The 27,807-nt window shown below is 44.5% G+C and overlaps 2 protein-coding genes across 3 annotated transcripts; both read left to right on the top strand.

The window, feature by feature from the left end:
• The first annotated feature begins 1,661 nt into the window (after window positions 1-1,661).
• DHX33 (DEAH-box helicase 33) lies at window positions 1,662-22,356 on the top strand. 2 transcript variants are annotated; one of them, XM_037144269.2, is made up of 12 exons: window positions 1,662-2,094; window positions 4,348-4,508; window positions 5,340-5,567; window positions 5,771-5,941; window positions 8,586-8,771; window positions 9,480-9,591; window positions 10,685-10,844; window positions 11,014-11,102; window positions 13,495-13,622; window positions 14,007-14,210; window positions 15,491-15,577; window positions 18,623-22,356. In XM_037144269.2, the coding sequence occupies exons 1-12, from the start codon at window positions 1,812-1,814 to the stop codon at window positions 18,929-18,931; spliced, it is 2,118 nt and encodes a 705-aa protein (XP_037000164.1). In that variant the 5' UTR covers window positions 1,662-1,811; the 3' UTR covers window positions 18,932-22,356. The 2 variants fall into 2 exon arrangements, with proteins under 2 accessions (XP_037000164.1, XP_053528575.1); XM_053672600.1 differs by lacking the exon at window positions 18,623-22,356 and adding an exon at window positions 16,882-18,598.
• A 768-nt stretch (window positions 22,357-23,124) lies between these two features.
• Window positions 23,125-27,795, top strand: C1QBP (complement C1q binding protein). The gene is made up of 6 exons (XM_037144263.2): window positions 23,125-23,437; window positions 24,017-24,167; window positions 25,490-25,583; window positions 26,808-26,903; window positions 27,137-27,259; window positions 27,409-27,795. The coding sequence occupies exons 1-6, from the start codon at window positions 23,212-23,214 to the stop codon at window positions 27,556-27,558; spliced, it is 840 nt and encodes a 279-aa protein (XP_037000158.2). The 5' UTR covers window positions 23,125-23,211; the 3' UTR covers window positions 27,559-27,795.
• The last annotated feature ends 12 nt before the right edge of the window (window positions 27,796-27,807 follow it).

Below are 27,807 nucleotides of genomic sequence, written 5' to 3'. Positions count from 1 at the left end.
TAACATTTAATTATTGTTATGGTCTGAATACTTGTCCCCTACCCCCAAATTCATGTTGAAATCCTAATTCCCGTAGTGATGGTATTAGGAAGTGGGGGCCTTTGGAAAGTCCTTAAGTCATGAGGTAGAACCCTCATCAATGGGATTAATGCCTTATAAAAAGGCTCTGGAGAGATCCCAACCCCATTCCTTCATGGGAGGACACAGCAACAGTTCTCCAGGCAGACATCATGAGAGTGCCTCGCCCAAAGGCAATCATGTCGCCTTGATCTTGGGCTGGAATCCAGAACCGTGAACATTAATTTTCTATTGTTTGTAAGTCACCTAGTGTGTCATATTTTGTTATATCAGCTGAACAGACCAAGACAGATTTTCCTTTTTAGTGTTGGATTGCCTTTCTAAATATGTAAGGGTAAGAAGTGAAATTCTGTCAATTTATTCTTAAACATATCTGCTATAAGATCAACATGTACATTTCCAGTAACTCCCTATCACTATACTGTAAGCAAGTGGAGGAAAATTGTGTCAGACCTAGAAGAAGGGGGAAGGAGCATTTTTAACAGGTTCACAAATATGAGTTGCCAAGGTTGCCCAGAGATGAACTTCACAGGGTGCCCAAAGTCCTCCATGTGTTGAAACTTACCACGAATTCTTCGGAAATAATTTCCTGTAGGCAGAACAAAGGAGCTGCTTGCCAGTCTTTCTGTGCTGAATCAAAAAAAAATCATCTAAGAGCTTTGAATTTCTGAGGGGATGGAGAAACTAGTTTTAACTTATCTTCCCTGCAGGAGTTATGAATCTTTGCATTGATTGGTGTCTGGGTGATGGGGTTTGGGAAGCACTGTGGAGAACTTCAGAGTCTGGCAGAAATAGTTGGGGAAAAGAAGGGTAAAAAAACATTTTAGTTTCATTAAACTTCCTCTTTCCTTGCTTGTACTGCAGGAGCAGACCACATCCATTGGGATAGTCATTTTCTGAGAATGTATGATTGTTAGAGGATGTATCTTAGAGTGATTTCCTCTTCTGCAATACAAAATGATCACCACTAATGTCCTTTTCAACATTCTAATGTTGTGGCATCTAATGTGTTTAATCTCAGAGGCTATTTCTTTATCTGTAAATTGGGGTAATATCAGTATCTAATATGTAATATAAATTGTCATGCAAGGGTGTTTAAATTTGGCGTCTCTGGGCCACACAGTAAATACACAAACACTGACGAAAACAAAAATCTCAATGTTTTAAGTAAGTTTATGATTCCGTGTTGGGACGCATTCATAGCCATCCCGGGGACCCTCTGGCCGCAGGCTGGACACCTCTGGTAGAGGATTAAATAACGCAGATGTGGGTTCCTAATTGATCTTACGAAATTAAGCACTTTTCTTAAAGAATGAATATTACTGTGGTAATACCTAGTATTATCTAGTAAACACATGTTTACTAGAATTAGTATTACATGTACACTAAAACTGAAAGATCGCTTTATTACGACGCAAGGGGAAGATCCAGTGTAACCAAACACCCGGTCTTCCGTGGCTGTCGCTCACGGCCTTTTTCCGGCTTTACTTCGGTTGCTCCACTCCCCGCCCTCCGGAAGTGAAAACCTCCGGAAGTGAAAGCCACCGCAAGCTCCCAGTGCATGCTGGGAGTTGCAGTCCCTTTCCTAAAGCCTAGGTGTGGGCCTGAGGTCTCGGGTGGTCGCCGGGAGCCGCTAGCAGGTGGCGGGAGAGGGGCGGAGCGTCCTAGCTGTCTGCTCCCGAGAGCTGCAAAGCTGCCTCCCCTCGCTCCTCCGGTGGTCGTTCCCTGCCGGCATGCCAGAGGAGGCGGGCTTTCCGCCGGCTAAGAGATTCCGGCAGGGCTCAGGGCCTGGGAGCCACGCCGGGTCCTGCCCTCCCCAGAGGCGAGTGGTAATGCTGCTGAGCGCGGGCAGTGCTGGTGGAGGAGGAGGCCGGCGGCGGCAGCCGCCCCTGGCCCAGCCCTCAGCCAGCCCCTACCCCGAGGCTGTGGAATTCCAGCGCCGGAGTCTACCCATCTTTCAGGCGCGTGGGCAACTGTTGGCCCAGCTCCGAAACCTGGACAGCGCCATCCTCATCGGTGAGTGGCCGCGTGGTTCCTTTCTTGTTCTTGGTTCCTGGCTCTGCGAGCAGTTTTCTTAAAAGAGGGTGCCTCTAACCCTCTTTCATTTGTTTCTACAACGAATCTAACCGCCTTTTCTGGGCCAGGCCCGAAGTGGGGCCGCGGAGTCTGATAGCCCTGCTTGGGAGGTGCTCACAGCCGAGTGGGAGTGAACGAAGTGTTAGGCAGAGGCCCACCTTCAGTGTGAAAGAGTTGAAGGGCATACTGGGGTCTTTGGGAACTTAGAAGGGTGAACTGAGCCAGTCTGGGAGGAGGCGGCGGGGGAGGTGCTTCCGGAGGGAGGTATTCTATGCTAGGGGGAGAGCCTGCTGCGTGAGAGATAGTCCGGTCTGACAGGAGGTATAATAGTAATTCCTGGTGCACGAACTAAAAGGCGGGGTTGTGAATTGGCAACTGTTTAGAAGGAGCTGTGATCGCCAACGTTTAAGTTAGGAACTTCTGAAAGACCGAGGGGATGAACCTCCAAAGAGGAGAGGGAGACCAGTCGAAGGAATTTCAGAGTTACAAGAAGAGGGGAGTGTACAGATGCAACAATGAGGTCCAGTAATACATGGACCCCAAAAATGCCCACTGGGTTTGGATGCAAGGTATCGGTTGTGGATCCCATTGAGTTCAGTTTCAGCCCAGCTGTGGGTAGGAGCTGAAACTTGTCACTGGGCTAAGGAATAAGTAAGAGGTGAGGGAATGAAGGTAGTGGGAGCAGGTTTCGGTTTTGAGGAAAAAAAGAGGGAGCTGAGAGGAACTTGCAAGTATATCTTAATAGAATGAGGGGAAGAACTCAGTAGGGAGGGAGGCTGAAGATGGAAAGCGAGCACTAATAGAGCTGAGGTCAGGGGGCATGGGCAGGGGGGACAACAAGGGCTAGAAGCAGAATTGGTCTTTAGTACAATGAAGGATGTCCAAGTGGCTGAGGGGCTGGAGAAAGGAGGCACGAGTGGGTGTGACTGCAGAAAAGCTTACAAGGGGAGGTAGAGTAGATCACATTTGAGGACTTCTCTTTTTCTATGAAATAGGTGCAGGAGCTCTGCTGAGAATATGACTTTCAGGGCCTCAAGTAGGCCCTTGGGGAGGATGAGGACAGAGGACAGGCTGCAAAAGCAAGAAAAGGATCGATGTTAATGCTGGTGCCCAGGGGCATTTGGCCCCACTACAAACTCAGGTCCTCCTCTGCACAGTTGGGTCATTTCACTTTATCAGTGCTCAGTTCTCTGGGATAGGAGCAGAAGAGATGGACAGGGAGACACACTCATCCGAGTTTGGAGTTTTGCCTGGTGGATTCAGCAGGAGGAGTGCAGAATAACCAAATTCTTAGTTCATGATCTTGCCTAGAACTGAAAGAATGAGCAGTCAGAGGGGAGAAAACAGAAGAATAATGGGACTGTAGGAATATGAGGTCAAAGAGGTGTAGTTGTAGCAAAGAGGGAAAAGATCTACAGCTTCTCAGGAGGTACTGCTAAAGGAACTCACCAGGAAGAAGATAACATTGGGTGCTTACTATATTCAGGATGCTCAAGTACAATGGAAGACACAGATAGCCCTATGCCTTCTAGAAGCTTCTGGAATTGGAGGAGGATAGAAATGTTTAAATACTTCCGGACAGTTTAGGGTAGTCAGCTGGAAGGGTGATGAACAAGGCACTACGGAGCACAGTGGAGGCTGCCAGCGCAGCCCCACGGGACGGAGTTGAGGTCTAATGCATGCTGTAGGGTTCTCCAGGCAGACAGTGAGAATGGGGGCAAAGGCAGAGGCTAGGGAATGGTGAGGAGTCGTTATGACAGCCGTGTATGAATGGATGCCCCGTGTCAGAACATACAAATCTCACTTATTCTTTTGAAGAGTACATTGTATTTTGTTTTATGTTTTTACTATACCTATTGATGAGTGTTTATATTGTTTCCAGTTTTTGCTTTCATGAAGTGGAATAAAACATCTTTGAAGTTATATATTTATGTACATCTTGAATCATTTCCTTAGAATCAGTTCCTGCAAGTGGAATTGTAGGTCAAAGGGTATAAACATTTTAAAGATTTTTCTGATAAATCTGGCCTCCTGAGAATCAATCCCAATAACCACTCCACCAACAGTGTTTGTGAGGATCAGGTTCTTGTGACTGTGTCAACTTAGAGCATTTTCTTTTATCTTTTTCTTTGATACATTTGTTTGGTAAATTTGTTTCGATGTACATTTAGATGAGACTTTTTTCTTTTGTAGGGGAAACGGGCTCAGGGAAGACAACTCAGATCCCTCAGTACCTCTATGAAGCGGGTGTTGGCCGCCAGGGTGTCATCGCTGTGACCCAGCCTCGTCGCGTGGCTGCCATCTCTCTTGCTACTAGAGTCTCAGATGAGAAGAGAACTGAACTTGGGAAGCTGGTACCTGATTTCCCTCTTTATGAACATTTCTCCCTCCCCTGCCATTTATTTTCTGAACAAGCTTTCTTATACATAGTGAGCTTCTTTCTTGCCACAATCATGTAGGCCTATCTCATAGTTCTTTACCAGTTCCTAAGAGATCAGAGGGTCTGACGGGCTATCAGTCTGATTTGCTTTGCTTTCAAAATCTGTTGGCAAGTTGCATAAATTACTTGTTTTCCTTGAGCATTGTTTTTTATTTTATTTATTAATTTTTAGAGAAAGAGGGAGACATCAATTTCTTGTTCCACTTATTGTATGTGCCCTGACCAGGGATCAGACCCGCAACCTTGGCGTATTGGGACAATGCTTTAACCCACTGAGCTATTGGGCCAGGGTTATCTTGAGTGTTTTTAAGGCTTTAATAATCTCTGTTAAATCTCTTATGTCTTTCTAGAAAAATTGTAAGCATTTTCTAGCATATATGTGGGTATTGAGAATGAGTCCCAGACTTGTATATAAGTCAAATTTATTTGTGTATGTGTGTGTGTTTATGCATTTTACTTAAAAACATCTTGGACAGCTCTTCATATGTGTAACATAGCTTCACTTGAAACTATTAAGTAGCTGGCAGTAGGAGGCTAGTTTTAAATTCTTGGTCATGCTTATTATAATTGCAGTTAAAGGAGCATGTCCATTGTCTGTGTCAGCCACTAGACTGCTTGCTGCTGCGGAGCAGGGCAGGGTCGATATTGGTCTTGTTCACCATGGTAGCACAAGTGCCTGGCACAGTGCTGGTTACATAGTGGGTGGTCAACATATGTTTGATGAATGAATAATTTCTCCACATAGGTTGGTTATACAGTGCGATTTGATGATGTTACCTCAGAAGACACCAGGATCAAGTTCCTGACAGATGGCATGCTTCTGCGAGAAGCAATTTCAGACTCCCTGCTTCGGAAGTACAGCTGTGTCATTTTGGATGAAGCCCACGAACGGACTATCCACACAGATGTGCTCTTTGGAGTGGTGAAAGCTGCACAGAAGAGACGAAAGGAGCTGGGGAAACTGCCACTCAAAGTAGGTGTAGCACGTGCTAGGAAGGGGGCCTGCATTTCTTCCTAAGCGTGTTCTCCTTCACCCCTTCTGCTTCAGAGTCGTGGACAAAGTTAACCACAATGGAAGTGGCACAGGCTTCGTCACCTGCTTTCAGATCTTGAAAGGGACAAAGAACAGCTGTCTCAGTGTTCGTTTCCCATGTTTGTCTTCCTTCTCTTGCCTAGGTGATTGTGATGTCAGCTACAATGGATGTGGACCTGTTCTCTCAGTACTTCAATGGAGCCCCTGTCCTCTACCTGGAGGGTCGGCAGCATCCAATCCAGATTTTTTACACCAAACAACCTCAGACAGACTACCTGCACGCCGCACTTGTCTCAGTCTTCCAGATTCACCAGGTATGGGATGGGGTGCTGATTCCTGAAAAGGTCTGTTTTATTTTACAGTTGGTAGAGTATGCAGTCCTGGAAAGAAAAGCTACTGAATGAAACAGCTTAATGAGCCATGCCATTAAGATGAGTCAGGAATTCCTTTTCCATGTCCAGGTTTTTATCCTTTTTTCAGTGTCTCTTATTTTCTCTAAAAATAATTCAACTCTGCCTGGCATCTTTCCCTAGCTAAGCCAGAAAACTTCCGTATGTGAGAACAGTGGCTTACAAACTTTTTTTATCATAACCCCCAGTAAGAACCACCCAGTACACTGAAGTTAGTTTTATAAAACACTGCCTCCTTTGCTACTTGTGAGGTTTTCTGGTATTTTCTACCTCGTATTAAAAAAATGAGTTGGGCCCTGGCTGGTGTGGCTCAGTGGGTTGAGTGCCAGCCTGCGAAGTGAAATGTCACTGGTTCAATTCCTGGTCAGGGCACATGTCTGGGTTGAGGGCCCGGTCCCTGGTTGGGGTTGTGTGAGAGGCAGTCAGTCAATGATTTGCTCGCACGTCAATGTTTCTCTCCCTTCCTTCTCTCCAAAAAATAAACCTTAAAAAAAGTTTGTGTTGACTTAATAATGGCTTCCAATTTAGAATTTTCTTTAAAAAGAAAAAAAATCCGTACTACAGAAATATTTCAAAATCCCTTCTCATTTTATTAAACATTTACTTAAAATTTGAGTGAGTAAATCACCTCAGTTTTGTTTAATTTGTATAAAATTGACTGTTTTTACTTTAGCTTTCTAAAAAATCTAGAGCAAACTTGTCAAAATTAATTTTATTTATTTATTTATCTATCTGTCTGTCTATTTATTTTCAGAGAGAGGGGAAGGGAGGGAGAAAGAGAGGGTGAGAAACATCAATGTGTGGTTGCCTCTTGTGCACCCCCTACTGGGGACCTAGCCCGCAGCCCAGGCATGTGCCCTGGACTGGGAATCGAACTGGAGACCCTTTGGTTCGCAGGCCAGCATTCAATCCACTAAGCCACACCAGCTGGGACTAAAATTCATTTTTATTTTAACCTAAGCAATGCACATGCAGTTTGAAGTTTAAAGAGTTAAGTAGTTAATTCCAAAAGGCTCATAAAAAAAAAACAACCAGCAGTTATTTTTACTTCCTCATATCAGATCCTGCTCTTTAGAGTAACCACTTTCAATTTCTTAGCTATTTCCCCTGGATATTACCTTAGTTTTTCTAAAATAACCTGTTGAGCCTTGGCTGGTGTAGCTCAGTGGATTGAGCACGGGCTTGCAAACCAGACAATCGCAGTTCGATTCCCAGTCAGGGCACATGCCGGGGTTGCAGGCCGGTTCCCTGCAGGCCAGTTCCCAGCAGGGGACGCACGAAAGGCAACCATACATTGATGTTTCTCTCCCTCTCTCCTTCCCTTCCCCTCTAAAGATATATAAATAAAATCTTTAAAAATAAATAAAATAAAATAAAATAACCTGTTGATATTGATATTAGGAATTATGTGTCAATTCCTTACCATGGTAGATAAGGATTCAGAAATACTCCTCCTCTACCTCTTGCATCTCCTCTACCTTCATCCTCTCAACATAATTATATCACAATGTGTTTTAAATCAAGTATCAGTATTTACAATATTATACCCTACATTGCTAGCAGTGTACCATCTCAATGCCTTGTTCCTGGTACACACAGTTGTATGTTTCCTATGTATGTATGGCTAATTTTGCCCCAAGTGTTCCAAAGTCTGTCATATGCCGATCACGAATATTTCTTATGTGTTCAAACCTATTCCACTTTTCCCAGAGTCCTTTATGCTGCTTTTCTGCTCAGAATAGCTTGCTCTCCTGGGCTGCTGTGTAGTTGTCATCCTGGCTCTTCCCTTTGCCATCCTCCTGTGTTGAATCCCATTACTGCACCCTGGGTCTTCCCTGCCTCCTGGCTGCATTGGGTCGAGAGTGGGCCTCGGAGCTCTAACCACACTATACTCAGACTTTGAGCCAGTCCCTGGATAGTCACCCTCCCACAACCCACCTCTGTATTGTGCCCAAGTCCTGAGCCTTTCTGGCTTCTCTGGGATATTGGTATGTCTCCCGTCACTATTCCCAGTAGCCGGCACCCAGGTTGGAATCCCCCCTGCCCAGCCAAGTTGCTCACGCCCTCCACCCTCTCTTCCACCTTTGAGAAATGGGTTGAGACTTCTATCCTCTTCTGTTGTCCTTGTCTCTCTGGGCTCATACCTTTATTGTCATCTTGATAGTATTTGAAGAAGGTCAATCTGCCTTGTTTAACTTACTTCCAAAAGCCAACTTGAGGTGAGGCTTTTTCATGAATGATGGCTTTGATGAGTCCTCCCACTGATGACATTTCGAGACTATTTTAGATCATATCCTTTCTGTGTGTACCTCTGAAGATTTTTCCTGTTGCTACTGGGCTAAAACTATATTCATATATTAACATATATACATATACTTATTAGTATTAAACATTTTTAATTGTTTTGTCATCAAAACAAATACAAAACAAAACAAGCACTTTACAAATACTTCTGAACAAACTTCAGAGAAAGATTAGGTGAATAAGTGTGTTAACACTTGGCTGTTCTTCCATTTGCAATACTAATCCCACTTTAACTTTTCGATAGGAAGCCCCTTCTTCTCAAGACATCCTGGTGTTCCTCACTGGTCAGGAGGAAATTGAAGCAATGAGCAAGACCTGCCGAGACATTGCAAAGCACCTCCCAGATGGCTGCCCCTCCATGCTGGTCCTTCCCCTGTACGCCTCCCTGCCCTATGCTCAGCAGCTCCGTGTCTTCCAAGGGGCCCCAAAGGTGAGTGCACCACCTCCTCTGTCCAGCCTTCTCCCTTGGAGGCCTGTGGGTATGCCCGTCACCAGACTCCAGATATGGACTGTATGGGACGGGGTGCTCAGGCACCAGATACATGGGTGAAAAGCTGCAGGAATATAATATGTAGCTACAGATGCAGCATGCTCATGTTAGGAACGGGGAAACAGTTGTCAAGGTGAAAGAGAGTACACAGGCAAAAGCTAAAAGGCAAATGAGTGACTCACGGAAGGTCCAGCATAACAAGCTGCATGTGTCCATGATGGCATTTATTGGGGGCCCGTACTGTGCCAGGCACTGTGCCGACATTTCATATACGCTGTCTCTCATCTTCTCAAGAAGTGGCAAGGTAGGTTATGACCCCATTTTATAAACACTGAGGCCCAGGCAAGTGAAGTGACAGTTATTCAAAGGGCACACAGTAAGTACCTGGCCCCATCCACATCTACCTGCATCTGAATCTTGCGCCTGTCCCACTACATCTCATCACCTCAAAATGAGCTTTTAAGACAAGAACAGCCCCTCTCTCCCACCCAGTTTAATGACCATCAATATTAGTAACTCATTAATAATAACAGAGTCATCTTTTCTTGATCATGAGTCAATTATGGAAATTAATGGTGAGAAATATGTTTTAAAACTTCTGAATCATATGTGTGTCATATGGCTTTTTGGTTTTCTTCCTCCTTTTAGGGCTTTCGCAAAGTGATCATTTCAACCAACATCGCTGAAACCTCCATAACTATTACAGGAATAAAATATGTAGTTGACACGGGCATGGTTAAAGCAAAGAAGTATAACCCTGGTGAGAATTTGTAGCTCATGATGTCTCTTCTGTGTGTCGTGAGCAACCACGGAGTTTCCTGAAGTCCCCACCTTCCCCACAATGGGCATTTCATGTTTGTGACTAACTGAGATTTGGGTGGCAGGCATCAGAAGTGAGACTGTCCAGAAGCAGGTCCAGGAAGGGGACCTGAGGCAGGAATGTGAGACAGAAAGGCAGAGTAGAAAGAGAAGGTGAGGTTTAACAAACTTGGGAGCACAGAGGTTCAGGAGCGAGGTCTGAAACCCTGTCAGCAGTTGGGTGAGAATGGTGGCAGCTGATCTCACATCAAAGGCTCTCATCAGAAGTCATGTTTGAGCATGGCCAGGTCGAACTCCAGGTTTCCCCAGATTCCCTAGGCTGGGTGGGGCCCTAGCTATTTTCTGAGAATGTTCAGTGGGACACTTGCTTCCATCATTGTTCTTCATGTCTGTTTTGTGCCTTGCTTTATTCTGCAGAGGAATTGAGGCAGCTGAAATTATCACTCCCATATATTTAATTGAAATGCACTACCCTTAGAACATTTGAAAGGGCCTGGGTCTCCGGTGCCTGGAACAGAGTACATCTTTATTCAGAAAATTTGTTTCATTTACTCCTAGGAATAACAACATCAAACTGTCTCTCTTCCGTGGCAGAGGTGGAAGGGAGGATACAGTGTACAGCGTCTGGAGGCATGTCATTTCTGAGCCATTGATGGATAGGGTGACAGCCATCCTGCTTTGCCAGAGAATGTGCTGGTTTTATCACTGAAAGTCCCAAGTCCTGGGCCAGCTGGGGTGGTTGTCACCCTATGTTCTCAGTCAGAGCTCTGAAAGTTTCTCCCTGGCCCCTTGCTACAAGCCTAAAGTTTCTGTGATGTTTTTGATAACAGATTTCACGTATTGTCCACTACAAGGCCTTGGTTTGCTGCAAAACAGCCTGGTTTTGTGCTTTCCGGATTAGCCTTGAGTTTTTCGGGACTCATGTATTACAGAAAGGATCACTGGTGTTCTAAGCAATGCTTCATTTTGTCCACACTGTGGAAACAGTTTCTGTGTGATGAGCAAGGCACTGATATGGGCCCTTCTCTCTCCAGACAGTGGCCTGGAAGTGTTAGCTGTGCAGCGGGTGTCAAAGACCCAGGCCTGGCAACGCACAGGGCGCGCTGGCAGAGAGGACAGTGGCATCTGTTACCGGCTGTACACAGAGGATGAGTTTGAGAAGTTTGAGAAGATGACCGTGCCGGAAATCCAAAGGTGGGCCCAAGGTGCCCCCACACTCCTGCCATCTCTCCCCCATCTCACTTTCCTGCTTGCTGAGGTCTTCCCAGAGTTGCAGTTCTAACACTTCTTAGTAGGGATGGCTCTGACCCACTGGCTGGAGGACCAAGGCAAGTGAACAGCACACATCCCTCACTCTTCATAGGTGTAACCTGGCGAGTGTGATGCTGCAGCTGCTAGCGATGAAAGTCCCCAACGTGCTCACCTTTGACTTCATGTCCAAACCATCTCCCGGTGAGTGGACTCTTCAGTGGAGTGGACAGTGTACAAGTAGGCAAACGACAGCAAATGGACTCTCAGAAGCATTTTAGAGGTCTCCTTGGGTTTAATCTGGTGGAGAACAACACTGACTGCCAGAGAAGTGTCTCAGAATCATGGAAGGACAGATTCAGAGCCATTGGCACCTTCCCAGGCCAGAAAAGGTGGCTTCCTAGAGGGACTCCCAGTTGGTTCCTGGACCACAGGAGCCTTTGAAAGCAGTTGAGGGGGTCCAAGAGTTATGCAGAGATTGTACTTCTGCCAGCAAAAGGACTGAGAAGGTCAAGTTCTTTGCTTTTGACTAGAGTTTGATCAGTTCCTCTCCCTCACTGATCTCTCCATAAGGAAGAAGTAATTGGGATCTTGCTAATGATGGTAGCTTGGCATTTGACATCTCTTCAACCCATGATTTTCCTTTTTTTCTTTTCCTCTCTCCTTATTAAATGAAGAAATTCAATTTTCTTTTTGGGGAAGGGAAGGATAAAGAAGGAGAGAAATATCAATGTATGGTTGCCTCTCGTACCTACAGCTGGGGACCTGGCCCACAACCCAGGCATGTGCCCTGACTGGGAATTGAACCAGCAACCCTTTGGTTCACAGACCAGCACTCAATCCACTGAGCCACACTGGCCAGGGCTCAATTTTCTTTTAAAGTAAAAATTGAGCCCTGGCTGGTGTAGCTTAGTGGATTGAGCGTGGGCCTGCGAACCAGAGGATCATGGTTTGATTCCCAGTCAGGGCACATGCCTGGGTTGCAGGCCAGTTGCCATCAGGGGACACATGAGAGGCAACCATACATTGATATTTCTCTCTCTCTCTCTCCTTCCCTTCCCCTCTAAAGATAAATAAATAAAATCTTTTTAAAAAAAAAGTAAAAATTGATGAGTACACGAGGGTCCTACCCCTGATCTTCAGGTTCTTAGTTTCCCATCCCTCAAATAACCCCATGACTATGTTCTAGTTGCCTTCTAGAGAAAATATACATATGCAAGTGTATATAGTTTTATAATGCTAACAGCAATACATGCTGTGCACTGTTCTACACCTATTTTTTCCAGATTTTTTGAGATATAATGACATACTGTATTTTTCGAACCATAAGATACACCTAGGTTTTAGAGGAAAATAGGAAAAAAGATTTTGAAGCAAAAAATGTAAAATATTTAATAACATAAATAACATAACATTTCACCAATATAAATGTAAACAAAACTCAGCAGCATTAACAACCATTATTCCTCCCAATTTTGGGTTGGGGGGAAGGGGGAGCATCTTATAGTCCAAAAAATATGGTACATCACTGGTTAAGTTAAGGTAACTAGCATAGTAATTGGCGTTACATAGAATATGAAATAATTACCTCTTATAAGTTCAGTTAGCATCCATCCTCTCACACAGATATAATAAAAAGAGAAAGCAAAAAAGAAAAATACTGTATTTTTTTTCATTGCTAAATTCCTGCACACAAAGGAAGAACACACGTGTAAGGTAGAGGGAACAGTAAAACCAACACTTGTGCGCCCCTCACGGCGGCCTGGACTCCTCCCTGCCCCAGTGCTTCCTTCCCACTCCCTCAAGGTAACCACCCGCCCACTCTGCGTTTGTAGTTCTCGTGCTGTTCTATACTGTGTAACTCTTTGGATATGTATCCCTGAATGTGTCGTTTTCATTTGCATGTTTCGGTGTCATTCTTCAGTAACTTTCCATTTTCATTCATTCTGTTTTGTAAGGTTTACTTGTGTTGGTATGTTTTCACCACTGAATGCTGTTCCATTCTGAGTAAACCAAAATGTGCTTTGCCATCTTCCTGTTGACTGAGATATTTGCACATTGCTCTTTGCACCTAATATACTTCACAAGTTGTTTCCTCTCAGTATATATACAGTTATTACATCTTAGGAGAGCTTTTTTATTCCTTAATAGGTGATGTACTTACATGGTTCTAAATTCAGAAAGCGTAAAAGAATGACTAGTAAGCCGTGGCCCTCTCGCCAGGGGTCCCTGGTGTGTCCATGGCTGTGAGTGTGTTTCTGGAGATACAGGTCCCTGTCCTTTGTATGAGCTCATCTGTGGGTGAATTCTTTTCTATTTATTTATTAAAAAAATTATTTTTGTGGGTGCAATTCTTAAGTGAGACATGGCTGGATTTGAAATTTACATACATATTGCCAAATTACCAACCATTCTTTCAAAAGGGAATTGAACTGAAGACAGTGATGTGTCATTAACAGCTTTGAAAGTATGTTGGGGTCAGTGGTCATTGTGATCTTTGCTGTGGTTTGATCAGTTGTCAAGTTATCAAGCTCCCAGAAGCACTGAACTAGTTGCAACTTCTTTCTTTGATTTTTTTTTGACTCTTTTTCTTCAGATCATGTTCAGGCGGCCATTGCCCAACTGGACCTGTTGGGTGCTCTTGAACGTAAGGACGACCAGCTTACCCTGACTCCAATTGGAAGAAAGATGGCAGCATTTCCTTTAGAACCCAAATTTGCCAAAGTAAATGATACCCTCTCTTCAGTCCCCTTTCTGTACATTACAGGTTAGCCATCCCAAAGTAGACTTCTAAACCCAGTGCTTCTGGATTAATCTTCACTATTCTCCTACATAATTTTCCACTCCGGCTTTGTGTCTGACACTGATTTATATTCTGTGTGGGATTAGAACTCATTAAATCATGAGCTATCCACAAGGAATTGGGAATCCTGTAGGAAAGGCAATTGTTTTGCAAAAAAGTCAAGTAACGTTAATGCACAGTCATGGTTTTAGAAAATCTGCCCTTTAACACCTAAGAAAGGAAGCTGCAAATGCGATATACAAAAATACTGTGTTCAGAAGCTAGGAAGAATTTTGGTTAATGTGATTTATAATTTTGATTTGCAGACCATCCTCCTGTCCCCCAAATTCCATTGTACGGAGGAGATACTGACCATTGTCTCCCTGCTGTCTGTGGACAGTGTTCTCTACAACCCTCCCTCCCGGCGGGATGAGGTGCAGGGTGTCCGGAAGAAGTTCATATCCAGCGAGGGCGACCACATTACCCTGCTCAATATCTACCGGACCTTCAAAAACATAGGCAGAAATAAGGTGAGTCTTGTGCTGTTCCTTTTCTCAAGTGATACCTCTTTTCAGGCATGTGGACCTTTGTTTTTGGCTGAATCATCTAAAGAGCTACAAAAAGAATGTCAGATGTCATTTCAGAGACATCTGCGTTCAGGGATGGTACCAGGGAGAAATGTGATTCCTGCCTTTCACTCTACTTGTGTTTAACTCATACTTAAGTTAGTTCGGTACCTAGTGACCAGTCTCTTAGCTACAAAATGGGTTTTTCCCCAGCTGCCCTGTCTTTGTAGTACTTTTTTTTGCTTGTATGACAATTCAGCTCTTTGGACCAAGATGGAAAATGGCAATATATTGTTTCATTTATCAGTATAGTCAGTAATTGTGCCCTAGTGTGTGTGCTTTAACTTTGCATTTTAATGCAGTTAATTAAAGAAAAAAGCCACCATCCACTTTTAGCAGTTGTGAGCATTTTGCTCTATTTGTCTCTCCCTGTGGAACCACTGTCCGGATGTAGAAGTGTGTTCCCGTGGCCTAGAGAGCATCCTTTCACTTCATTGGATACTGCAGCTGTTTTCTTCAACTGCCCTGTGGCAGCCTGTTTGCACTTCCACCACTACAGTGAACACCTACGCAGGTCTCCTTTCGCCCAAGGGGGAGCATTTCTCAGGGACCGAGACTCAGAAGAGAGCCTGCTGGTCTCTGGTAGCTACATCCAGCTTCACCAGGCTAGCGTGTGGCTCCCCAAAGCTGTCAGCATCTCTGTACTTCCCGTAGTGATGTATAAGAGTTTCCATTGCCACACCCATCTCCAACACTTAGTTGAAATGACAAATTTTGTCAAGTTGATGGATGTGAAATCGTATCTCAGCTGTTTAAGTTGCTTTGCCTTGATTCCTCGAGACTGAGAATCCTTACATAAGTGCATTGGTTACTGGTCATTTCTAGTAAATCTTCTGTGAGTTGTCTGTTCATTGCCTTTGTCCATTTTCTACTGGATTATTGGTGTTTTTCTTACTGATTTGTAGGAGCTTTATATTTTAACATATTCTGGTTTAATACCTTTATTAGGTATAGTGATGTAAACCTCTTAGTCTGTAGCATTTTCATGGTGACTTGACATAAGAAAAAATTGTTTTATTTTTTAAATTATTGATATTTTTCCTTATGATTTATGCTTTTTGTTAAAGATATTTTTTATATTTGTGACAACTGAAGTTTTCTCTCTAAATTCAACTATGTTCTAAAAATTATGTTAATTTCACTATAGAAATGACAGGATTGTGATCTCTTTTTCTCCTATTCAGGACTGGTGCAAAGAGAATTTTATCAACAGCAAGAATATGATGCTAGTAGCTGAAGTCAGAGCACAGCTGAGGGATATCTGCTTAAAGGTATTCTTTCTACTCCTTCTTTGGGGGACTAAGCTGATACGTTTCTCTAGGTGAAAAAATTTTAATTGTTTATAATAGTGATTACAAAAGAAACTCTTGTTGCAAGAAAATTTTAAAGTAACGAAGAAAGTAAAAGTTACACACAATTCTACCTCACCATTTTGGTCTGTTTCCTTGTAGTCCTGCTTTTAAATGTTTTTTACATACGTAGTTACATTGTATATAATTTATACCCAGTTTCTGTAAACTTTAAAAATATTTTACAATGTTATGAGAATTTGTCCTAAGATTTTTTTTCTTTTTCTAAGATTTTTATTTTTAGAGAGAGAGGAAAGGAAGGAGAGAAACATCAGTGTGTGGTTGCCTCTCATGTGCCCCCTACTGGGGACCTGGCCTACAGCCCAGGCACGTGCCCTGACTGGGAATTGAACTGGTGACCCTTTGCCTCACAGGCCCGTGCTCAGTCCACTGAGCTACACCAGCCAGGGCTTGTCCTAAGATTTTTTAAAATAGGAATATGTTTATTATTTTCAGGTTACATAAGTAGTACATAATTATTATAAATTGATACAATGCAGAAAATAGTGATATATAATGTAGAAAATTTCAGTCTCCCTTAATACTGCCCCTCAAAAGATAAACCTCTATTAACAGTCTGGTATAAATCCTTCTAGGATTTTTTCCTGTGTGTGTATGTACATACACATGGATACATGTATAAAATTTTCTTCAGAAAATAAATATGAGCCCAGGCCAGGTAGCTCAGTTGGTTAGAGTGTTGTCCTGATGCACCAGGGTTGCAGGTTCAATCTCCGGTCAGGGCACATACAAAAATCAGCCAATGAATGTATAAATAAGTGGAACAACACATCAGTGTTTCTCTCTCTCTCTCTCTCTCTAAAATCAATAAATAAAAATTTTTTAAAATACGATACACATTTTGTTTGTAGCTCATTTTTCCCACTTGGTAGACTTCTTGAATACTTAATGGGTCTGGGCTGTCTTTCATGGTCTATATGTGTGTCTCTCCTTTTTAGTGACCTCATAGCATTTCATTGTATCCACTACATTTTACTTAACCAGGCCCCTAATAGTGGTGGTTTAGATTCTGTCATAATGCCCAGCCTCCTACACAGTATATGTGTGTGGCCTGGTACGCACAGAATGAATGGTGAATTGAATTCATGGATGGTGAATTTAGGTCTTGATAGTTATTGCCAAATCATCCACCAGAAAGTTTTCTGTTAGCTTACTTTCCCTCTTAGAGGGCATGACTGCCTGACACTTGACATTTTACCTCGGAGGTGGAAGGGAGATTATGTCAGCATCTCCTGTTGTTGAGCATGGAAGTGCCCACTATCTGCTGTCATAACAACTCTGGTGAATGTGTGTGGGTGTCAGTCCTCTTCTGAGACAGCCCCGCAGTGCAGACGCTCTGCAAGTTGCTAGGAGAGTTGTTGCCTGTACCCAGCCTGCGTCTGATGCCAGTGGCCTGTTGTTAACACTAAAGCGATTTCTTTTCATAGTAGCCTGATGTGTTCTGATTTTACACATTTTCCCAAACCCATCTTGCATTTGAACAGTTTTCCAGCCAGATCATCTCAGCTTAGTCAGTTTTCTCAGTTTATTAATGACAGTAGAAATGGTGCTTCTCCATTAGTTCTGACTTTAGAAGCTTCAATGGCTGATCAGGCCTCTTTACATGCCAGATATGGTCAAGGTCCTGGAGGCTTACAGACCTACCATTCTAAACACTTTTCATATGATTGCCATATTTTTAATCCTCACTTCCTCCCTATGAGGTTGATTCTGTTACTGTTTCCATTTTACCAGTGATGAAAGTAGAGCCTAAGGAAGTTAAGTAAGTTGCCCCAAATCACCCAGACAGTGAGTGGTACAGCTGGCAGCCAGCAAGGAGACACTACTTAGCTGTAGGGCCCTGGGCTTCCTGGAGGTGGTGATACTGAGCTACTGACAGATGAGGAGTTAGTGTCTTCCTCAGGCCAGAATCAACTGATTGCAAAGAACAAAACACCCTGAACCACCTTAAAAGGGAAAAGGAGTGTGGGGGTGGGAGGGCATCTCTGGGAACCTACAGGCAAGAAATAGTCCAGCCCCACAGGGAGTGGAATGAAGAACCAGAAGAGGACAGCAGGAGCGAAGGCAGCTTTCTCTGGGCCTGCTTGGCCTCTTGTTTTGGCTGCTTTCTGCATGCTTCCTTCTCGCTGCTCACCACTGCCTTGGCACACACAGTAAGGCTGCTTTCCCTAGCCTCCCACTTAGGACAATAAGAGGGATTGCTCGGATTTCCCACACTCAGACCCCAAATACCTAGAAGTGAGAAACTGGCCTGTGTGCGTCAGGCAAGTGTATACCACTGGTTGGTTCATCTGCAGCCTGGGGTATAAGATGACATGGGGTAGAAGGTCCAGGAGACTGAGGGCTAACACTTCCACTGTGGAACCAGGGGGTGGTTTATGCCCTGGCAGTGCACATGTGAAGGCACCGTCATGGAACGGGCCTAGGAGAGAGAAGGCAGTTGAGTTTGGAGGACCCAGGATGCTCAGAGGGCTCATTCACAGCTTCACAATTGGAAGCTCGGATTGCTTTGCCAGGAGCAGTAGAAACAGTGAAGGCTTTTCAGCGGGTGAGAAATGACTGGAGTTGTGCTATAGGAAGATTACTGGGCGGCACTGTGTGAGACGGATCAGAGGAGATGAAGACGTAGTCAAAGTCAGAGGGAAAGGCCTTTCCTTCCAGGAATGCCCTGGCAGATATTACCATGAGGGGGTAGGTGCCAGGTCACCTAATCTGTCTGTGGTTGGGCACCTTCTGTGCTCGTCTCCCTCCTGGTCCCAACTTGCCCAGGCTGCGGTTTCTCTGTTTTCAGTGCGCCCTCCTTCAACTGGGCCTCTTCCCCTGCCCATGCTGGTCTCTTGATCTCCAAGGCATGTGAGAAAACCAGCCCTGACTGGCAATACTGTGCAGTGCTGAGCAGCATTTATGTTTGGGGTCTTTTCCAATTCTCACTTCCTCCTGAAACAGATGTCAATGCCAATCATGTCATCCCGAGGGGACATGGAGAATGTCCGTCGCTGCCTGGCTCATAGCCTCTTCATGAGCACTGCTGAGCTTCAGCCAGACGGTACCTATGCCACCACAGACACTCACCAGCCGGTGGCCATCCACCCCTCCTCCGTCCTCTTCCACTGCAAGCCTGCCTGCGTCGTGTACACTGAGCTGCTCCACACTAACAAGTGCTACATGCGAGACCTCTGCGTGGTGGACGCCGAGTGGTTGTATGAGGCCGCCCCGGAGTACTTCCGGAGGAAGCTGAGAAGTGCCAGAAACTGAGCCACCCCAGGCTGCTGCCTGAACTGGGGCCTGGGAGCTGGGACCACAGCCATCCCGACAGCAGACTTCCCACCTGGTGCCTAGTGAGGCGGCAGGTTTTAATGTAGCGGAACATGCCCAACATCCTGGAGCTCATAGGTGTCTTTCTTTAATGTCTAAATTCCTTAGACTGAACCATGTAGGCGTGCACCACTATTTATACCTTTGAAACATCAAAATTATGCTTTTGGTTCTTGCTTAGGCAACTTTGGGTGAACGTAGTTAACTTCTGAGCCTCAGTTTCCTCATGTGCCAAATGGGGAAGCTAATAAAACTTGTAGGGTTGGGGTCGTGAGGTTTAGAGAAAATGGAAGTGCCCAGAGCTGTGCAGCCCACGGTGAACATGCAACAAAATGTCGGCTTGGTGTTGCCACACTTTACATGACGTGAATTGAGCACAACAAAATCCCCCAGGTCCTCAAGGCTAAGGGGGACTTTCTAGAAGGGGACCATAGGAGGTTACAAAGCTCAAGTTTGTCCTTGGATCTATTTTAATGTTTGTCTAAGAAATTTTTTAATAGAAAAACCTAAGAAATTGACATCTGTAGATGTTTCAGGAGGGAGGTGCTGTTGTCCTTACCTCGTGGCCTGGCCGCCCCGGCAGAACCTCCTCCTCAGGGAGTGGACCCCTGCTGCCTCCAAGCAGAGAGCAGTGAAGGAGCACTTGTGGGCTGATGAGCTGTGCATCTTCCATCTTGGTGCTTCTGTGGCAGGTGTCCTCACCTGCCCTTTCAGGAGACATGGAGGTTTCCTGGGTGAAGGCTGATTTGTATCTTCTGAATCATGTCAAGTATAAACATGGGCAATTGACCTTGGAGGGCAGTGGCCTCCAGGATACTCAGTTGATATTTTTCTCTGGAACTGGGTCCACATAAGTGAGTGTAAGGAATGGCTCCGTGCAACATCTCAGCCATTTTTCTTCTGGCAGGGTCCCTGGTCAGAGGGCTGGTGGGGGCAGGGAGGTGGGGAGACAGAAGGTCCACAAGAACCAGACGGTACTGACTCATCCTGTCCACCACATCTGGTGTTATATTTCAGCATCTTATTTATTGTCTTTATCTTCTTCCTTCTTTGAAGACAATATGGCTTTGTTACTCCCTAACTTGACCAATCATCACTCTCTAACCCTTAGTTTCTACATTTCCCAAAGGGAATTAGAGGGTCTTCTCAATCTCTTCATATCCCACCCCCCCTTTTTTTTTGAGAAGGGAAAAAGACATCAAAGGTTCTCCTTAGATATTTACTTATCAAAGGTAAATTAATGTCTTGTCCTAGAAGTAGCCAAGATTTAGCCCTTTTAATGTGCTTAATTGGTCTAAACATATGTGTAGTATTTTGGTCATTATTTAACAAAGTGTTCATACAGTTTATGTGCAAAGGGCCAAACTGAGAGATCCGTCAGAAACAGTGGGCAGTCTCTTTGCTGTGGATCCGGTGACCTGTACTCCGAGACCAGCCTGCGGAAGCTCCCCACTCCAGGCCTCATCTCTCCACATCTGTGTCTGCCAAGTCTGGTCCAGGCTTTCCAGCACTAGCTGTGGCCCTGAGAAGTCAAGCTTTTATCTGGTGTTCAGGGCACTTGTGATTTAATTCTGTTAGAAATATTTATGTTTAGGATAAATAGGATTCAACAGATCCTGTATACCCTATCTCAGCTATTTTCAACCTTTTTCATCTCATGGCACACATAAACTAATTACTAAAATTCTTCAGCACATAAAAAATACATTTTTTGCTAATTTGACCAAAAAATAGGTATATTTATTTGTTTTGTTGGCTGTTGACATTTTTTAAAATTTGACAACATAAGGAAAAGAGGTCAGCGTTCTGACTAAATAGTCAGGTATTGCATGCTTTAAAAATTCTTGCCCTGGACCAGTGTGGTTCAGTGGATTCAGTGCTGGCCTGTGAACCGAAGGGTCACCAGTTCAATTCCCAGTCGGGGCACATGCCTGGGATGCAGGCGAGGTCCCCAGTGGGGAGCACACAAGACGTAACCACACATTGATGTTTCTGTCCCTCACTTTCTCCCTTTCTTTCCCTCTCTCTGAAAATAAATAAAATCTTAAAAGAAAATGCTTGTGGCACACTGGTTGAAGATCGCTGCCCTATCATATTACATACTTAGACTTTTAGCTGATTCTTCCTCAGATTGACTGGTTTTTACTGCCACTGACTTTCTGAAAAGTTTTTCAAATGGTTTTTAAAGAATATTTTTCTCATTTATTTAATATAGGCCTAGGATGTTCAATCTGACTTGATAAAAGAAAATGTCGTATTTTTAATAAAAATTTCATCATGCTGGTGAAACATTGGGAATGGGGTGATTTATCATGTTCTTCAGCAAAATCTCTCTGGGGCAAGTAAAACTTAGAATAACTTGTGTCCAGTGTTTTTTGTGTTCCTGAAGAGTTTCTGGAAAATATATATTTTTCTGAACAGGAATAAGGGATAAATAGCTTTTAAGTAAATGTAAATAGCTTCTAATTAGCTTTAATGTTTAATGTTTCTGTACAGAAATATGTTTATCACTGTAACATTCTGGTAGTTTTAATACAATAGTTTTCTATTGGGCTTTTTAAAAAGTTAATTTTTAACATAGCTGCTCAGGGATTAAATCAGATTGGAAAACCCATCTGAGTTCACACATATTGAGCTGCAGGGGGATAATACATTTTAAACTTAAACTTTCTTAAGAAAGTTAAATGTTTCACGATGATGTTGCAATATAATCTTGAGCTACTCTTTTTCAATTGGTGAAGTCTCTAATGGTGTGACACCTCTTTTCCTCTCTGTGAAATCCATACCTGGTTGAGTCACTAGCTCCCATGAGCAGCTTCATGTAAATAGATGCACTCCAAGCAGATTGCATGTCTCAGGTGTTGGTTTTCTATTTCTCACGGTCCTGGAGTGTGGGAAAGCCAGAGCAACAGATTTCATTGCAGGGAAAGAACTGTAGTGTTCTTTCCTTCTGACACCTGGTCCTTGTTAAGAACTGTTACTTAATGTTGCACCTCTGCCGGTTGTAAAGAGATTCCAGGATGGAGATGAGTTTTTTCTCTGTGGGGTAAACCTTTCTGTATTGTGATATGTAAATCCATTTAATCCAGGCTATCAAGAACCGCTTGGAACTGTGGCTAGGCAGCTAAGATACCATCCTGAGCATTTACGGGAACACTGCATCTGTGGGGAAGCAAGGATTCCATTAAGCTTTATTTGATCAGAATATGATAATTTGCAGAGGGGAAAAACGAATTGGTCCAGGTTTATGTTGTATTTTGAGAATCTAGTTTTGTTCAAATAGACATAGCTCTATAGAAACATCAGTTCTTGTATGTAATGCTCGAATTCGCACGACTACCAATTCATTAAAAGTGAATCTTATACATGATGCGTGACTTTCTTGCGTCTCCTTTTCCTTATTTACAGAATGCTCTTTGCAATATATTGAGTATTAGTCTTATCTTTGCCACTAATTGGGAAAGCCTTACTTTCTTGGTACCTTATATATTCTGTGTAAGATAGGAACATCGGTTCTGGGTAAGGTCCTGTGTAAGGTAGGAACATTGGTTCTTAGCCAAAATCTGATATAAATCATGGCTTCTTACCTCGAGAAAAATATCGCCCCATCAGAACCTGAGAGCAAGGTTGGAGGGTTATGGAGAGGGAAGGTCGCAGGCATTGCCGCCCCACAGGAGCACCGGGGCTGGTGGGGTGAGTGGAGGCTGTCAGGTTAAACCAGCACTGCCAGGTTTCTCCAGAGAGAAGAATGAAGGGGAGGGGCGGAGTAAGGGGGGCGACCGTGTTCCAGTGCCGTGTCTTAAGAGAGATGATCTTGAAGGCTGCTCTTTAGGTTGTTGGGGATGGCAAGAGTGTATTCCTTCCATCAGGTCACAGCGTGGTATGCTTTGAGAACAGTAGATGGTAATTTGGAGAATATAAGCAGCCAGTGAAGAAAAGTGATGCTGGCAAATTAAATAGAAAGCGTTGCTGCACACCACTCAGACCGGCCCACTGATCCACAAAAGCTCAGTTACCTGATTTGACCCCTCCCGCGGAAGCTGTGTGGGAGCAGCCCAGCAGAAGGCTTGGTTCGGCCCGCAGTGCCTTTGACCTGCAGGCGACCTTGCGGAAGTGCTTCCCTGGCGGCGGGCGGGACTTCCGGTGGCGAGCACTTGGGAGTCCCTCAGGTCGGATTGTCTTCAGCTGCACGTGTCAGCTGCGGTGCTGTCGCTTTCGCGATGCTGCCTCTGCTGCGCTGCGTGCCCCGCGCTTTGGGTGCAGCCGTTGCCGGCCTCCGTGCTGCCGCGCCCTCTGCGCCTCTCCGGCCGCTGCTGCAGCCCGCGCCCCGGCCATGCACCCGGCCCTTTGGGCTCCTCTGCGTGCGCGCGGGGTCTGCGCGGCGGCCTGGCCTCCTGCGGCCTCGCGGACCCTGCGCCTGTGGCTGCGGCGGGCTGCACACCGAAGGTGAGTTCGCGTGTGTGGACCGCAGCCGTGTGGGGCAGATTCCGGGTGGGGTTGGGGAACCGGGTCAGGGAAGCGTAGACCGCGAGTGGGCCGCCCGGAGCCGCTCCGCGAGGTCCGGAACATTTTCCCAGTTACTGGCAACCTCTGGATGATACCTACGTGCCATCACATTTCCCTCTCCCCTACATCCTTAAAGTGTTTCGTTTTGGTTTGAGGCATACAATTAAAATTTGGAAGCTTACCTTAGCTTTAGTTTCTGGAAAAGGGAACTTTGGGAAGGCCCTAGGTCGTGGTTTGAAAGTAGGGTGATTACATCTTTTGGTAAGTGGAAAGGGGTAACTGGGAACTCTTTTGCTTTGTGTGAAACGTGATGACTTAATGGTTGCAAATCCTTTTTCAGAATCGAACTCAGATTCCCAAATGATAAGGGGACTTAGACTTACTGGGTGTGAGTTGGCCTAAGTCCCGGAGGATTTTTTTTGACACTCCAAGTCAAGATTTCTGGCTCGAGGAACCTCGGTCACTTTAGATTGATGGACTGGCTGTTCTTTTTCTGTACCTTACGGATTTTCATTGTAGGGGACAAAGCTTTTGTTGAATTCCTGAGTGATGAAATTAAGGAGGAAAAGAAGATACAGAAGCATAAGTCCCTCCCCAAGATGTCTGGAGGTTGGGATCTGGAAGTGAACGGGACAGAAGCCAAACTAGTGCGGAATGTTGGTGGAGAAAAGTAAGTACTGGGGGCTTGTGGGCTCTGTGGTCCTATACCCATGACCCTGAGGGACCTGTCCTGGGTTCTTTCGAGGCAAGTACTTTGATACATGGTTTCCAAGATGCAGAAGGAATCTTTGGGTAACTTCGTAAATTCCAAGTGCGTTAACTGTGCACAAATTTCCTATGGGCTGGTTGCTAAGGAGGTGTATTCTGTAATTTCACCTAAACCATTTTTCCTAGGATGAATCATAGTCAGTATTGGGCCACTAAAGTATTCTGATGAACACTGCAGTTCTGCGCCCAGAGCTCAAGTTGGCCACCACTGTTTCCAATTAGATTTTGTGGCTGAACCTTTAACCATTGTTCCTGTGAGAAGGTGGCTTCCTGGCAAAGCCCAGTTAGCAGGGCTCCAGAGGGTGCAGTTAGAGTGCTAATGTATGCAGACAGTGCCTGCTGGAGCAGCACAGCTCAGCAGGGCTGGTTCCGAATTTCACATCACTTTTAATTTCAACTCAAATTTAGGCACACAATTTGTCAAGTGAGGATACTTGCACCTTAAAATTGCCATCAGTTGTTGTTTCTGTCATGCCTTGTCATTATAAAACTTACCACAAGTATTTAGAAAATGAATCCATACTGCAGCACATTGTTGTGAAGCTTCCCCTTCCTGGGATCGGGTCTGCTCTTGGTATTTGGCTGATGCAACTCTCCAGTGCCCCTTCTTCCTTTCCTCTAAGGGGCAGAATTTCTAATGGAGAAAAAAACTCTTTAAAGAAGGCAGCTATTGTGCTGACACTGACCAGTGTGGCTCAGTGGTTGGGTGTTGTTGTGCAAAGCGAAAATCCAAGCACGAGCCTGGGTTGTGAGTTCAGTCCTTTTGTGGAGCACATACTAGAGGCAACCCGTAGCTGTTTCTCTCCCTCTTTCTCCCTCCCTCACCCCCTTTCTAAAAATAAGTAAGTAAAATCTTTAAAAAGTAAAATAGAGGCATCTACCTATTCCATCCCACCACTTCCTAGGAGCTCACTGCCACTGGAGGGAGCCCCAGGAAGCAGGCCTGGGGGAAGTAAACCTACACTTGACTGTAACTGGCTGACATGAGCTCTGAGGCCTGAGTCTGACTTCAAGCAGCTGGCACAGAGAAGGCATGTTTCATACCAGCTGATTCCATCTCAGGGTGGGACGTGGGCACCCAGGCCTTTTTGGGAGGTCTGTATAAAGCTAGCTAGGATTGACATTGTTCCAACAAGGATTTTTAACTATAGCAGGCCTCCATATTTAATGTTCAGTTAAAGAAAAAAAAACTATACCATGTCCTTTGTGTTTTCTTCTCTCTAGGGTCACTGTCACTTTCAACATTAACAATAGCATCCCACCAACATATGATGGGGAGGAGGAGCCCTCCCAAGGGCAGAAGGTTGAAGAACAGGAGGTAAGCTGTAACACTGTAACCAGCTGTAACACTGTAACCAGCTGTAACACTGTAACCAGCCTTTACCTCAGTTCTAACAGGCCCAGGGGCTTAGAGGAACATTGTGGGGGGGTTTTTGTTTCATTCCTCTAATGCTAGAAGGGGAAAGAAGGCTGTAGACAAGCATCCTTGGGACTTTGCTTGTAGAGGAGCAGTTTCAGGCCAGCCTTAGCAGCAGGAGTGTATGGCCCATTTTCTTTCCCAGGACTGAGTAAATTGTCATCTGCAGGCTTGAGCTTTATAATTTGACCTTTGTTCTTCTAATAGAAAACTGTTGAAATTGTCTTTTACCCTGCTATAACAAGAGGTTTAATATTGAAGATTATCATTTGGAGACTTCCCAAGTGAGGGATGCTAGAAAATGCTAGAAATAAACACCAGCCACTTAACTAAGGTAGCAAAGTTGGGGACATCAGATATTTAACATCAGAGATTCTGGTATGGTCTTTCCTTACGTGGCTGGCCTCTTGGGGCCCAGTCTTCAAACATTTTAGGAAACAGTGGATCTGGCCTAGAAACTGCTAGTATAAGGACCACAGAGTCCCTAGACCTTCTAAGAAGGTTGTCTTATGACCTAGAACAGAGAACACAGCTTCCGGGTGACATCAGACTATGATCTTGGCATTGAGTGGTTCACTGTCAAAGGAAGGGTTGCTGTGATTATTCAGACTTTAGGATGGCCAGCTAGCCAGATGTACTGGCCTTTGGTCTTAGGCCATAAGAAGATCCTGAAACAGACAGTTGGCAAGAGATCTAGGAGCTTTATGCCATCTTAGCAGTTTATGGATGGAGAAACAGTCCAGGAAGATTGAAGAATGATCTAAATTTCAGTCACTTGACACATAGCTGGGGCTGGAATTCAGATTTCTTCATTCTGAACCTAGTATGTTATTTAAAGAAGTGTCAACAGAATTGAAACACTACTAAATATATGATGCTCTGTTCTTAAAAATAGTTTTTAACTCTAGAAAGGATCCATATGAAGAGTTCAAAATGAGCTGCTGTGTGGCTTCAGTGTACCCTGTTATTGGCTCCTTACTGAGAACACTGTAGCAAAGACTTTAAAAATGGCTAAGTGATATCCTAACAGTGGTGGTTTTCAGACCCCCTGAATTGTCTGAGACCTTTGGTCCAAGCACCCAGTACCTATCAAGGGCATATACTGACTTATTCTTGTTTCCCCAGCCTGAATTGACATCCACTCCCAATTTCGTGGTTGAAGTTGTAAAGAAAGATGGCAAGAAGGCCCTTGTGCTGGACTGTCACTATCCAGAAGACGAGGTAAGTAGGATGGAGTGCTAGCACCTTGGCATCCCTGGGGACAAGGGCCTCCGGAGACCTTACTGGTACCTTTTCTAGCATAGACCAGCAAAGCTGGGGAAGAGGGGGATGGGAAATGAGGGAGCAAGGTTAAAACCTGGTTGGTCTCAACCTGTAAATAGTCCCTATTCTTTGCATGAGTCTGGCCTATCTTGGAAAACCCTTCAGTTTCCTGAACTATTGTCTCTTCTCAGGTTGGACAAGAAGAAGAGGGTGAGAGTGACATTTTCTCCATCAGGGAAGTGAGCTTTCAGACCACTGGTGAATCTGAATGGAAGGACACAAATTACACACTCAACACAGATTCCCTGGACTGGGTGAGTGCTTGATAAGATGGGGTGCTCTTGGGCCTTGTAGGGGAGGTCCTGGTCCAAGGAGAGACAAAAAAGTATTTTAATTAGCAAATGTTACAGATGAAGCCTCTCCCTCTTTTTCTTTTTTTTTTTAATGGTGTTTCTCCTTGTAGGCCTTATATGATCACCTAATGGATTTCCTTGCGGACCGGGGTGTGGACAACACTTTTGCAGATGAGTTGGTGGAGCTCAGCACAGCCCTGGAGCACCAGGAGTATATTACTTTTCTGGAAGACCTCAAAAGTTTCGTCAAGAGCCAGTAGAGCAGACAAGATGTTGAATTACCTTAATTTTATGGCAGGCTTTGCCAGTGAACAAAACCTACTTTGAAGCCAGACATGTACTTTGAAATGTTTTCATCCTAATATCATGGGAAATGATTCAAATTTAAATTATTTGTTGCCCTTTATTTACTATTCATTTGTTTCTTCTGTACAAATCTATTATTTCTAGATTTTTGTATAACATAATGATAGGCAATAAAATAGGTTTATCTCTAAGGTGATTTGGTT

This window comes from Artibeus jamaicensis, unplaced genomic scaffold, assembly GCF_021234435.1.
Source record: "Artibeus jamaicensis isolate MK-2021 breed Jamaican fruit bat unplaced genomic scaffold, CSHL_Jam_final contig_777, whole genome shotgun sequence".
Lineage (NCBI taxonomy): Eukaryota > Metazoa > Chordata > Mammalia > Chiroptera > Phyllostomidae > Artibeus > Artibeus jamaicensis.
This window is presented reverse-complemented; position numbering and strand designations above follow the sequence as displayed.